The following is a 14,468-nucleotide window of genomic DNA, read 5'->3' as shown; positions in this document are numbered from 1 at the left end:
ACAGAAAGAGTAGTCAGACATTGGAATAGGCTGCCCACGGAGGCAGCTGAGTCATGATCCCTGGAAGTGTTTAAAGGTTGTTTAGATGTGGTGGCGGGGGATATGGTGAGCTTTGCAGCGCAGGGTTTGTGGTTGGACTTGATGATCCCAGGGGTCTTCTCCAACCCACATGATTCTACAATTCTACACTTCTATGATTCTATGAAAAATTATATATTTTTGCCTTGATCTGAGAAAAAATTACAGTTGTCACACAGAAGGATGTAAGTCAGAATAAAACAGCTTTGGTTCCACAACAGTCAAAATTCAGGGCTACTTCTTAAATGGCACAGACGTTTAGGGCATGATTCAGGTGCCTAAAAGTATGCATCCAGTACCACTTTAAATGTATTAGCATATCCAAGATATTGATGTACTGCTGGCAAAAATGACACCAAAGCAGAAACTATGAACCTTTGGAATCCTTGAGCATTTAAAATGACCCTGGCAATTTTCAGGCAATCAAATCATACCTTACAGATATCTTCTATGGGTGTCACAAAAATCTAACTCTGAGTTGTTGAATAATAACTTACGTTTACAGGTTTTCCCATCATTACGAAGCCTGTATCCTTCAAAACACTGACAAGAATAAGATCTCTCGCCATTTACACACAATTGTTCGCAGCCATGATCACTCAGAGCACAATAGTCAACTCCTGCAGGAGCAATGTAAGTTATTAAAAAAAATAACAAGTAATGAAACAATGTTTTTTCATGTTTAGTATATGCATGGCATATAAGCAAGTTAATATAAATATATTGAACTGCTTAAACAATAATCCAGTTCTTTACCTGATATTATACATACAGGTTCAATAAAATGTAAGAGGGTATTGTGGTGTACTTTCCATTGGCTGTTTTAAGCAGAGTTGAGAAATCATACTTTCCAGTAACATAGCTGAGAGTCCACGTCTCAGTACTTACCAATTGAATTTAGAAAACCCAGACCAAAACACTTTAGCAATTATTTTATATAAGGTGGTGGCAAAGACATAAAAGCTACCTTGTGAGCCTTCTTTAAATACAGTCTCTAAGAGGCCCGATGTGAAGGTGGCAGACCCCAGAACTCACTTGTGCACCTGCCCCAGCTGCCAGGACAGCAAGCAGAAAACTTCTCAGGGACCTCAGTGGGCTTTGGCCTAGACTATTTAAGCTTTTGCAAAGAATTGCAAATGACAAGTACTGTCAAGTATGGTCCATTTTTCATCTCAAATTTCATAAGTGTTTCTTCTCTGTAATACAAAAACATAGGACCCCTGGGACCCTGCAGGCAGCAACTGCTACTGTCCATTGGCTACACACACAGTGTCACTCATTTTTTTTGTACTTACTTGCCAGAGCAGAAATCTGTTTACCATTCAGGTGTTCCCACAGCTGTCTTAAGGTACTTGTGCCTGTGTATATGACACTAGAATTGTAATTCCCAGATGACTTCCCATAAGCAGTGGTATATGTTAGAGGCTAATCCCTTCCATTCAACTGCTCATTTGGGAAATCCCAAAGCACCAAAGCTTTTTTTGTGATAGCCTAAAAATGTCCATGAGGTTTCAACAACTCATCTGGAGCTCAGGAATAGGACAAATGTCTTTCCTAACATATATATGTGAGGAGAGGGATATGCTGGCAAGAAGAGGAGCTATTCAAAAGGGCTCCATTTAATTGCACAGAGGGATTCCAGAAGCCACAGTGCTGTTTTAATGCTACTGATAGGTGTCCAAGTACGGACTGGAGGAAAATAAGTCAAGAATGAAAAAATCTCACTTCTTTTTACTACAAAAGAAGAGGGATTTTCCATTTGCAAGCTGATAAAACTCCATAGTTTGGCTCTTTCTAAATTTTCAGTGATTCTTTTAGATAAATGTCTAAATAAATTGTTTCTAGTAGACCCTGTTGTTACATGTACACTAGTTCTGCTTTTGCACTACTGTCTGCCCCTTTCTAGAAAGCTGCAGTGGCAAAGAGAAACAAAGTCTATCAAGGTATTGGATGGGGTAATAAGGTCAGTATGGAGGCAATGACAAGGTTAAAGACAAATTATTGCCTTGGTTGATTTGCTTTACTTCTCCCTAGATCATTTTTGTCACTGAGCCCCGGCAGTTTGACTTCTGTTAAAACTGTGCTGCCTGAGTGCAAGCAAAGGAGCAACCTCCAGAGCTGCTCCAACATTCAACAAGCTTGAAAAATAACATATGTTCAAAATACGTACAAGAAGCGGCCAAACCCCTCTCATCAAAGAGGTTCTTTTACATTCTTCTTTTCCTGGACCTTTTCATACATTATTTTTTTGCAGTAAAGGAGGCTGCATGTTAAACTGCAGATTTTCAATGACCATTAGGCTTATAAAGGGTAGAGAGCTGTGAGGACAACTTTTGTTCACTTACTGAGTGCTCCCATGCAAAATGTAAAGCTCAGTGTGGGGCTCTCACTTCTTCTGCCCCACGTAAATTGATGCCTGGGGGACACTGCTGTCAAGATGACCTGTCGTCAGACATATTTGTCATGTGACTGAAAAACTGTCCTCAACACTCAGGGATGAGCAGATCTTCCAAAATTTTTATAAGTATATGAGGATTTACAGTTATGTTGACAAGTGTCCTTTCCTAAGTCCTTCTTCTGTCTGTGTTTGCTTTCAAATCACTAATTAAACCATTACTGAAATGCAGACTGTAAGAATAAATTGATGGTGCATCTTCTTGCCTGTACGAAAACAGAAAACTTTCACAGGTGAGCTGAGATCAAGGAGGTTCTCACAAGACTTACGTGTGCAGGTTTTTAGGTCTTCGTTGATGACAAATCCTTCAGAGCACTGACAGACGTAGGAGCTGTCCGTATTGAGGCACAGTTGCTCGCAGCCATGATTGCTCTCAGCACAGTGATCCACTCCTATTGATTTGTGTTAATAATTGAAGAAATCACATTGGAGTGTCAGATGCATACACTAATGACACTGTAGGTAGTACACGATGTCTTTGCAGAGTAAGCGAAAAATACCAGTATAGCTTTTTATTTATGCAGTAATTTCATCTATTTGAGTAATTCGAGTTAATTAGCAACACCTAAGTGAAACGAATTCCCCACTTGGCGAAGTGCAGATCTCCTTTTCCAAAAATCACAAAGGGAAACTAACGCAAAGTGAAGGGAGAACCTTGAAGTCTGACCTGGTCTTACCTGCAGAATGATGCCTGCTTTCTTTAAAAAGCAAGACTCTTTGGTTCACCACAAAATTTTCTCAGAGAGAAAGTATGAATATTAGTAACTCTTGAAATAGAAATGGCTTTCAGATTATTTTCTAAACAATAAATTCTTTTTTTCGGCAAGATGAGAAATCACCAATTTAAAACTTTAATCTGCCAACAGGTTAAAGCAGTTAAAGACTAGTTGGGGACAGATACAAATCACGAGTGTGAGAGCATCTCAGTATGTTACTTATCTTTGATTTTCCTATTCCTATTCCAAGTAAGATAAGATGGAATATTTTTTTAGTCTTTTATGCAACTGGTTGTGTGAAAGATGAAGGGTGGGAGATGACAGAGGTGTGAATTGGGTTTTGTATTGTCTCAGAATGGACAGCAAAGCAGTAGGGTAAAATACGTGCACTTGCAGATGTTCTATGTAACCTGCTGACTCTGTAAGCACAGAAAAAGCACATTTTAGGAAAAAAGCTTTATACGGAACTTCCTCATAGTATTATATTGTTGACTTGTTAATAGCTATTTTTAGTCATATAGGTCCAAATAATTTTACCTTAACGTGATCAAAAGCAGCGGAGTTTCCTCAGACACAAACCCCGTCTCATATGTCTCTATTTGCAAATCGCTTACAGATGTGAACAGGCATGTCTCCAGCTCTTCGTTTACATTAAAAAAATAAAAAAACCTGCACTTAAAGTAAAATTACTTAGTTCTAAATATTGCTATTTATTAGTCTGTTTAACTAAGCAATGAGTTTGCAGTAATTGGTCCAGATTTACCATAGACAGATACAGTGTTTGCTTGAACTAGTAAAGCTAAGGTGTCAGTATTTACTAGCTAAAGCGAGTTCCAACTGGAACATTCTCCTTTTTCCAAGAGTTTACATCATCATGAAGAGGCTTGTGTAACTTCTGAGAGCACACAAAAATGTGGAAAAGAAAACAAAAAAACCCCAGTACTCTCTGTGAAGAACTGCATCTGTTTGGCACCGTCTTTTATAACACAAACACCCCCACTAATGTGAATTTTAACACTAACACTTTGGGTTCTCATGCACAATCTTTTAATACACTCTTCCAAAGAGTGGAGCAATCACAAAGCTGCTAAGTTCCAGGCTTTAGAAATTAGTATAACTGCAAATTTGGTCATCATGTGTGCTTCACTGCATGTGTGAAAAAAAGAAAGTAAGTAAGGGAAGGGACAGGACTCAGTATTTTTAAAAGCAGTGAGTGTCTTGGGATATATTAATTTTTAGATGCTCAACTTGCAATAGCCTAAAACCATAATTGTTAAAAAGTTCTGAGCTCTTGCAACACATCCAAGTTTCCTTAAATATGGATTTATCAAAAACAGTTTATTTAAAATAATTACTCTCTGGTCTATCAACTTATTTTTTTATTAATTTCAGTGACTGAGTGTTCCTTTGGAAAAACATGTAACAAGTACACCAGACAAAAAAGCTGTTGATATTTCACATGATGTCCAAAACAGTTCTTTGAAATAAAAGTATCTTCTAAAAACTGGGTGAAGTCAAGTGGGCAATGTTGTTGGGTTTTTCTGGTGCAACACTGATCCTTTGTTTAGTAACATTCTTATTAAAAGAGGACATTTTATCAAACAGATCACTGAAAGCGTAAATATATAGAAGTGGAAACTGTCTACATATCTCCATGTATCAACACACCTCAGTATTAGGTGTGCTGCAGTTTACATAGCTCCTAGCAATGATACCGTTGTTCAGCAGCGCGCTCTGCCTTTGTGCTAGACACCTCGGCTGAAGACATCTTCCCAGTTATTTGGACTGGAGAAGATGGGGCTTTAGTTCTCTGCTGGATATGGGATCTCACTGTAGCATTACTTCACTAGGCCTGGCTTGTGGTGGACATTAACACAGGTTTGCGTAGCTCAGAAAGATCTCAAAAGGGACCCAGGAGCATTTTCTCATTCTGCTGACACCTCGCCCCACTGCAGTAACTGGTCACTTATGAGGCACGCTCATTTCTGCACGTACTGCCGTCACATCGTTGGGCGTATCCAGGATGACATTTGCACAGAAATGACTCTTCCATGTTAACACATTCACGTTCACAGTAACACTGACCTAAAGCATAGAAGTTTATTTGTGTGGAGAGAAAGACAGTGAAGAATTCAAGCCAGCCATGAGGGTTTTGGAAGTAAAATGGTTTAGAAATCTCCCTTTTCTTATGGATTCTGTGATTTGGACACCTTTTAAAGCTGATAGCAACCTGAAGATCTGAAAGCAGATTGCAAACACTTGGCCATGCAAGACTTCACTTTGACTCCCATAGACCTGCTCCTGTAGGCATATATCCTCCTGCTGGGCGTGTACAGAAATTTACATTTTATTTTACAAGCTTATCTAAAATGAGCCTTGTTATAACCAGATTTGGAATAGGGTCTTAATTCTGGAAATATCACCAGGTTTACAGTCAAATCCAAAGCCCTCTAAGGTTAAGGAAAAATTCCAAATGGGAATTACAATTTGCCTTTCACTTGCAATTATATTCTTGGCAAAAATATTGTACACAATGCTGTTCTTTTGCTCCTATACTCACTTAGGCATATCCAATCTATAAAAACCTGAATGTATTAAAATACCATATAGATAACAAAAAACAGATTAGCATGGATTGCTGTAAAAACAGCAAGGTTTTTGTAGACAAAGTCTTTGTAGTCTTCGTCTGTGTTGGCAAAGTATAGACATCTGTGTAGATAAAGTTTCTTCATGTGAACACATCTTTAAGACTGAAAGAAGGTACAGTTCCAAAACCAGATAAATTTTATGAGCATCTAGAAATATAATTATCTTGTTTTAGCCAAGCTTCTTATTCATAAAACATGAGCAGAACAATTCTGCCTCTGGCCCAAGATCTGAATCACCACATCAGGCTTGTTCATTTTGCTGAATATATTCTCCTTAAACTTTAATAACATTACACTGAAAATCTGCTGTGATTCCAGGCCCCCATTCAAGAAGAGCTGTAACATGAAAGTCTTTCTAGAGTAAATAGTTTGTGTGATTGGTTTAGAACCCTGACATTGCTGAGGCTGTTTTTACACTTCTAAGAAACTGCAGGGTTTTGTGTGACATTAAGTTGATTTTAATAACTACATTACCTATTGAATACTTTCCCAAGCTAATGAAATACATCTGTCCTTGGCTAAACCAACTGAGCAAAGCAAGGTGAATTTTTACAATTTTTTTTAAAGCTGTTTGTGTCACTACCAGACAAGGTCAGAAAGTTTCACGTAAGTAATGAACTTGTTTTTGAGTCACTCTGGTTCCTAAATTACTTCTTGGGTTTTCATAAATCTCTTCAAAAAATACCTAATATACAATCTAGTCTACCAAACAGAGAACAGTGTATTCTTCTAGCATGACTGGCTCACTTAACATACAAGTTTATAATGAAACATTTGTTTCAACCTTTACTATAGAGAAAACTTTCATCTTCTAGATGGGAAACCGTTCACAGCAGGTTTGAGAAATAAAAGCAGATGAACTTTACTATGTCCAAAGGATTACTTACTTTTGCATGTTTTCTTATCTGGATTAAGCCTAAAACCTTCTTGGCATCGACAAAAATAGGAATCATCTGTATTAACACATTCCTGTTCACAGCCATGGTCCTGAAGAGCACAAAAGTCTGGTCCTAAGCAGGAAGTGAGAAATACAATACCTCAGAAATAAGCTAGATAAACCCCAGTTACTTTGTTTTCTATGGCTTTTCTTTTCTAGGCACCATTCTGACTTTTTATGATGTTTCAAACTACGAAAAGAAAATTTTCATTTTTCCAAATATCTGCAACACTTAAGTATACCTGATATGTATACCTCAGTGAATTCTTTGAGAACACATGTACTACATGCAGTTGAAGCAGTTACTCTCAAATATTTCTTAACATCTTGCAGTTAAGCCCTCTACATTGCCTCATCAAAATTGCCACTTTATTTTACTCAGAGCAAGTTGGATACAATCTCTAATAAACACACAAACATGCTTTTGAGTGATGTTCATTAGATCAAAACAGGACAATCAGGTCATCAGGAGCACTGGTGTCTTAATAACTCTGGGTGTTTGCCACATGGTTCTTCCATTTAAAATGCTCATGAAAGGGAAGACAAGCAAAGTCTAGAAATAGCTATTATTTGTGTATAAAATAACTTTAATCATAGAATCATAGAATGGCCTAGGTTGGAAGGGACCTTAGCGATGATCTAATCCAACTTCCCTGCCCTGGGCAGGGACGCCTCTCAACCTGATCAGGCTCCTCAAGGCTCTGTCCAACTGCCTTGAACCCCTCCAGAGACGGAGCATCCACAACTTCTCTGGACAATTTATTCCAAAGTCTTGTCACTCTTGGACTGAAGAATTTCTTCCTAAAATCTAATTTAAATCCATTCTCCTTGAACTTAAACCCATCTCCCCTTGTCCTATCAGTGGACACTCTTGCAAAAAGTCCCTCCCCAGCCTTCCTGTAGGTTCCCTTCAGGTATTGGAAGGCAGCTATTAGGTCCCCCCAGAGTCTTCTCTTTTCCAGACTGAACAATCCCAGCTCCCGCAGCCTGTCCTCATAGAGGTGCTCCAGCCCCTGGAACATCCTTGTGGCCCTCCTCTGAACATGCTCCAACAGATCTACATCCCTCTTATGGTGAGGACACCAGAACTGGACTCAGTATTTAAGGTGGGATCTCACAAGAGCAGAGTACAGGGGTAGAATCCCCTCTCTTGACCTGCCGACCACGCTTCTCTTGATCCATCCCAGGATGCGGTTGGCCTTCTGGGCTGCATGAGCACACTGCCGGCTCATGTTGAGCTCCTCATCTATCAACACTCCTAAATCCTTCTCTTCAGGGCTACTCTCAACCCACTCTGTGCCCAGTTTGTATGTGTGCCTGGGATTGGCCCGACCCAGGTGCAGGACCTTGCATTTTGATTTGTCGAACCTCATGCAGTTTGCACTGGCCCTTTTCTCAAGCCTATCAAGGTCCCTCTGGATGGCATCTCTTCCCTCAAGTGAGTCCACGGCACCACACAGCTTGGTGTCATCGGCAAACTTGCTGAGGGTGCACTCAATGCAATTGTCCATGTCACTGATGAAGATGATGAACAGCACTTTGATGAAGTCAAAGAACCTGACATTCACTTAGATGCAGTGTCCGACCATCACTTAGTTTCATATCAGTGGAGTTGATTAATTTCTAGTAGTGAAAAAATGATATTAACCGTTCAGCACTGATAAAAGTAGACAAAAAAGCCAGAAATCAAGTAAGCCACGTTTTTAAAGACATCCAGGTACTTCTCAACACATCATTACACAATCTGAAAACAGACATTCAGAGGTTACAGAGGAAATTGGCTTCCACCAGAACTATTCTTTCCTTGTATGTGTGGTGGGCTAATTCAGCCTTTATTTATGATGAAAGCCCTTAGCAATAATAAACCACCTGTATTTTCAGGACAAAGTGGAATGTGACTTTGTAAGAAAACCTGAGAGGAGTATTTTAACATTTTTGAACTCCACATATTTACAGAATATTTCCTTTACCAAAACTTGTTATGACAGCATATGAACATACACACATACATAACACAGGCACATCTTACCTGTTCACTAAAAAGAATCATTAGAAAATATTATTTGTTCAAGAGTGCACTGAAGAGACAGAAACCATAAACCCACACTTGTGCCACAAATGAATATAACTGTATGCCTTCTGGACCTACTCAGTGCTGGGTGGCATTTACCTGCTCAAATCCTGGCCAACTCAAAGTCTGCCCAGACTTCCTGGGTAACTGACTCTGAAGATGAACACGAGAGTTGAAAAATAGGTATTATTACCTTTGTTGGAACCTTGAGGCTATTATGTGGGGAACACTCGAAACACCTTTCACAAGGTTTCATTAAAACAGCCCAGATTAAGGACACTAACAGAAGGCCTCTACCACCCACAGCTCACGTGAACCTACCCATAGCTCATGCAGGTCTCTAAAGACCAATGGTTGAGGCTCAGCACCCCTAAAGTACAAGCAGAAGTTACCCTTTGTCCTCTTGAGAGGAGCAGCAAGAGTGGCAAAAGTCCCCTTAACAGTTAACTTAGTAGCTAGGAACAACCTCTGCCTGCCTCACTGACAATCTGAATTTGCTGCTCCTTTCCAGCCACATACAGAGAGCTCTGCTGGTGTTGGCAGGGTTGCCCTCATGAGCCATGTTCTTTGTATTTCCTTCTAAGAAGTTTGGAGCAATTCCCAGAGAAAACAATTGTCAGATATGCATGACTGTACGGATAACATTTACATTTTCAAGCTTTTCCTTGTAGCCATGAGCATGAAAGCTTATTTTCTATTTTTGAAAGGAAAACCAGGTTCCTGATGTAATCATGAGATCTTGGGAGCCGGTGCCTCAGGTCTGTTTGCTGACGCAGAGATCTGGGCTGCCACGGGTGTGAGCCTTGGCTAGCTGGTGATCATCCCCAAGCCAAATATGTAGAAATTTATGTTAAAGGTTTTAAATTTACAAACATTTTAAATACAGCGAAGTTTGTTTCTGCATGTTGTTTATGCTGACTCAAGGGCAGTGTGATTCATAACATATGGGAGCTAAAGGACACTTCTGCTCTGAAGAGCTCTCATGCTGTCTTGACTTTCACAACATTAAGATCTTCGTATTTCTTTCATTCATGCTTGATTATATTAGTGAGGCTCAGAAGGTATCAAGTGTAAGGAGAAGTGGCTTAGTAAGTTTTGTTTATGCTTAGATTCAGGACATGCATCTTGAAAGAGAATGACTTGACATAGTATTTGCTCATTCCTTCCTGACTACTTCCGAATCTATCTCTATGACCGACAGTATCCAGTCACTTTGATTTTTCCCTGATTGCAACTTGATGGATTTTTCTCCCTTAACTTTAAACTAATTTAAAGCATTTATAACAAAACAGAGTGCAGTTAACATGGTAGAGATGCACAGAGCTGTGAGAAGCCTGGTTGGTGGCCTCTGCCCCTTGGCTTGGGAGCTGCATTTAATGTCAGGCTCTCACCCTTGGTTCTTGCCTGAGCTGCAATATAGGTATGCCTGGACCTAGCCTTGTATTTTGCTGATCCTGATCTGCAGACTGGCTGACCTGATTTCCTGAACTGACCTTAGATATATCTCAATACTATGGACTTGTCTAGTGATCAGACTTGTCTGGTGACGGACTGTTGGCAGAGCCTGGTTACTGTCACAGGACCCATTTTGTTCTTCTTCTTTGGGTCCTGTGGAACCAAAAGCCTTGTCAGAGAGTTTACTGACCCTGCTTGCCTTCCTTTCTCCATTCCAGAGATTGCACATGAAACCATAGATGTTCCTGCTTAGAATTTCTGGTCAAGATCAGAGAGGAAATGACACTGGGAATATGACAGTGGAATTTGTTACTCCACCTGACCAGGAGGACATACTGAATAAAGCTTTCTACAAACAGCAGTTCAACTTTGAAGAGGAGGCTAGAGTAGATAACTTCCAGAGATCCTGTCCAACCAGCATTTGAAAGCTTTCATTGTTTTAAATATGAAGACAGCAGCACATGGTCAGCCTGGCAGCCTATATAGCGCAGTGTGTTGTCTCATGCAATAGATACCTAAATCAGAGGACAGAGACAGGACAAGCCTGAAATACTGCTTTCCCAGAACATTCTCTCAGCTTCCATCATTCTGTGGACCATCAGTTTAAACACACTAAAATAATTCATACAGTTAGACCATAAGCTAAAAACAACTCAACACATCTAAAATGTCTATGTAATTTTAAGGTCTTTGTTCAATTCAAACCAGAGGAGAAAACACTACTTAAAATCCACATTCTTAAATTTAAGGAATTAACAACAAATCGTGCTGGGGCAGTAGAAAACTCTTAGACTATAGTAAGATTTCATAAATATATGGATGTAGAAGTATAAGAGAATTTAGCCAGTCCTTAGCAGACACGTAACTTGACAAAGTAGTGAATTCATACAATTTACAAACAACGTGAACCAGTACAAACTGCACTCTGGTCCTTAGGGAGACAGGAAATTAATCTCCCCTGCCTCTGAGTGTCTAAAAATTAGGTGTCTAGTCTGGCAAGGTATCCAGGCTCCCTATACAGTCAAGGAAAATGCAGGCACTTCCATAAATTTGTGTCAGAGCTGTGAGTAATAACCTTCTAGAAGTCTGTGCTCTTTTCCTTGATCATGAGGTCATACGTACAGCCTGGATTAGATGCTTTCCTTCTAAATGTTAAACTTGAGTGAAATAGATACCAACCATAATACAGAAAACAGACTACAGGTTATCACAGTCTTTTTTTTTAAAAGCTGTAAAAAGCACAAAAATGCAGTGCTATATTGATACATTTTTTGAGAAATAATATTTGAACACATTTTTCAATAATATGGGCTCAATTTAGCACTAGCATAAGCAGTTCCACTCACCTAAAACTAAAGGAGTTTGTCTGCTTACAGTCACAATAACAACATTTCTTTACCCAGGCCCATATTTACGAAGAAAGGTAACTAGGAAGGTACATTATAGTTCTCCCTTCACATGTCCTGAAAGCGAGTTATGACATTGAACACTGTAGAGGTTTTAGCTTGTTCTCCCAATTACAGGAAGCCTAGGCAAGAGTACTTTTCTGGTCTGTCAGTTCCCCTTTACTTTATATCCACTCTGGTAATTTTTGAGCTTCTTAGCCTGGTATCAATCAAATTTGACAAACAACAAACAAGCAAAGCCATGAAGTTATTAAAAACTGGTGGAAACATGGAAAATTGGTAGAAGATACTGACATTGTCAGAGCTTTGGCACACTATCAAAGAACTTACTCTTGAGAAAAATACATAGGAAAATAGGCTGCAATGTTTCCTCTGATTGTGGAACTACTCTATTTAATTTTATCTTGTCTTACAAACCAAGCTGATTATAAATTGTCTTGTACAGACTTGTTTGTCTACCCAGTCAGGGAGATGATATTCTAACTGAAAAATCTGGACAACAAAAGAGACTACACAAGACAAAACTTCGGGCTTTTACTGTTGAAAAGGAGCCTGGTTTCATGTTAAAATCTTCCTGTTCATAGGACTGACCCCTACCCTTAGCTCCTCCCCTAAAAGCCAAACTGTCCCCCAATAACTTGTGTTGCTTTAAAGACCTCTGGCTTCCAGAGCAGTCCCACATTTTCTGTACCTGACATAATATTCAGTGTTGTCAGGACCAGTGGGAGTACTACTGCTGAGAACTGGAAGAAAGAAAAAGTACAAACGGTTCATAATTAAACTTTATCACAACTTACTTCTGCAAGTTCTTCCGTCCGGATTTAAAATGAACCCGGGGTGGCATCTGCAGTAATAGGAGTCCTCAGTGTTAACACATTCATGTTGGCAACCTTGGTTATCCAAAGCACAGTAGTCTACAACTTAAAAAGAACATGACCAACATTAAAAATTAGAAAAAGAAAATTAGTACTATTATGCATAGGTATTATTGCATTAGTTACATGTAGTATCTATAAAAAAAGGAAAAGCTGACATAATTTCTGACCCAAAGAGCCTTCTGCCAAAAAACAGTGCGCTTTCAATACTAGTTGGCAAATCAGATTTGGTATGAGTCCTGGATCATTTCTCCTACCCTTTGACCTTTTATCAACTCTCAGATTATCAGGAGCCTTCTCAAAATGTTTTCTCAGATCTGGAATCCATGCCTCAGACAGTAACTCTGTCCAGATGTTCATACTGTAGGCCAGGGTGTAGCAAAGTTTGCTTGATTTCATTTTGTCTTCTGTCTCTCCAGTCCCAGTCCCGGAACTGCTGTACTCTTCCTTCATTCCCTTCCAGCTCTACTAGCTTCCAAGAGCTATTCCCATAGCCTAAGTATACAGGAGACCCATGGCAATACCTTCTACACCAAAGACTGTCACAGTATATTTATTCCCTCTAATGTGCTCCAGATTCATCTGGTACAAAGCAGCTGCAGCTATGAAGTCTGAGAGCTTCAGGCTGATATTTACCACTGATAGTTTGCTTATATAATGCCTTTTCGTTTAAAAGAAATAAATTATCATAGCTAGTCCAGTCATTTATTTCATAGGTCTGGTCATTTGTCACACAAATCCATATTTACAAGATAGAGTGCCAAAAGGTATTATGATAATTAAAGTTTACTCAGCCAAGCTTATTCAAAAGTGCTAAAGATGTTTAATGATTTATTTTTTAAAAAATTTCTTTGCAGGTAAAGCTGTTTCTTCACAAAGAAAGTCTTAGAATAAATTAAAGATAAGTCACAAAGCAAGTGCTCTGTCCTCAAAGAGCTGCCAGGCTCACATTAGGCAAGTTTACCTGATTCTTTCTGCAGAAGACAGGAATGTGCTCAGCTTCACACAGACATTTAATAAGACAGGTTCTCCTTCTTTGCCAGCTGAGTAATTTTTTCATTACTTTATACTGCTGAGCTTCCCAAATTGCTTTAAGAGGCAGTAATTTGTTCTAATGAAATCAGTTTCTTCTTCAACAGCCCCGCCTTTGCAAATCCTGTGTATATTCAGGTGTGCTAAGATATTCAGTCAAGGTCATCTAGTCAAGTAGGCAAATAATCCATTCAGTTACTTTGAAAGAGCTTCTTTTAACCCTAAAGAATATTTGTGTTGAGTCAAGTCAAACTAGACTACTTACTGGCTGCTAAGTGAGATCATTTTCCTTGTAAGGACGTTCTGTTTCCGGACTGAATAGCTCCTATTTACAGAATATATATTTCAAGGATATAATGTGTCATACAATTAGCTAGCTTTCCTCTTAAATTAATTCTAACCACACACCCATTTTCAAGTGTTTTAAAAGACACCCTAAGAAATAAGTAGGCCAAAGTATATATATGTTTATCTTTCTATCTAAAATCATACCTGGGAAATAGCCCATATGAATTGCTCCATAGTCACCTCCTCCACTGCATTTAAGCCCTAACAAAAACACATTTCTACCACAATACCTGCAGCTGCCTGACTAATGAGTATAATGAGGAAGAGAGAAGAGAAGAGAAGAGAAGAGAAGAGAAGAGAAGAGAAGAGAAGAGAAGAGAAGAGAAGAGAAGAGAAGAGAAGAGAAGAGAAGAGAAGAGAAGAGAAGAGAAGAGAAGAGGAGTTTCAGTTGGAAGGGACCTGCAATGATCATCTAGTCCAGCTGCCCGACCACTTCAAGGCTGATCA

At 39.2% G+C, this 14,468-nt stretch overlaps 1 protein-coding gene across 1 annotated transcript in view; it reads right to left on the bottom strand.

Annotated features, from left to right (window-relative positions):
- Positions 1 to 575: 575 nt before the first annotated feature.
- The window catches only part of MATN2 (matrilin 2), a gene marked incomplete at its 3' end in the record, with an annotated part of 41,931 nt that continues 28,038 nt past the window's right edge, over positions 576 to 14,468 (bottom strand). The window contains exons 5-9 of the mRNA XM_009871458.1: positions 12,564 to 12,686; positions 6,785 to 6,907; positions 5,227 to 5,355; positions 2,803 to 2,925; positions 576 to 698 (exon numbers count right to left, since the gene is read on the bottom strand). Of these exons, the coding sequence (XP_009869760.1) occupies positions 576 to 698; positions 2,803 to 2,925; positions 5,227 to 5,355; positions 6,785 to 6,907; positions 12,564 to 12,686 (621 nt within the window). The remainder of the gene's footprint in view (positions 699 to 2,802; positions 2,926 to 5,226; positions 5,356 to 6,784; positions 6,908 to 12,563; positions 12,687 to 14,468) is intronic.

This window comes from Apaloderma vittatum, unplaced genomic scaffold, assembly GCF_000703405.1.
Source record: "Apaloderma vittatum isolate BGI_N311 unplaced genomic scaffold, ASM70340v1 scaffold23556, whole genome shotgun sequence".
In the NCBI taxonomy this organism is placed as follows: domain Eukaryota; kingdom Metazoa; phylum Chordata; class Aves; order Trogoniformes; family Trogonidae; genus Apaloderma; species Apaloderma vittatum.
The sequence above is the reverse complement of the archived record's forward strand: the minus strand, read 5'-3'. Positions and strand labels throughout refer to the sequence as shown.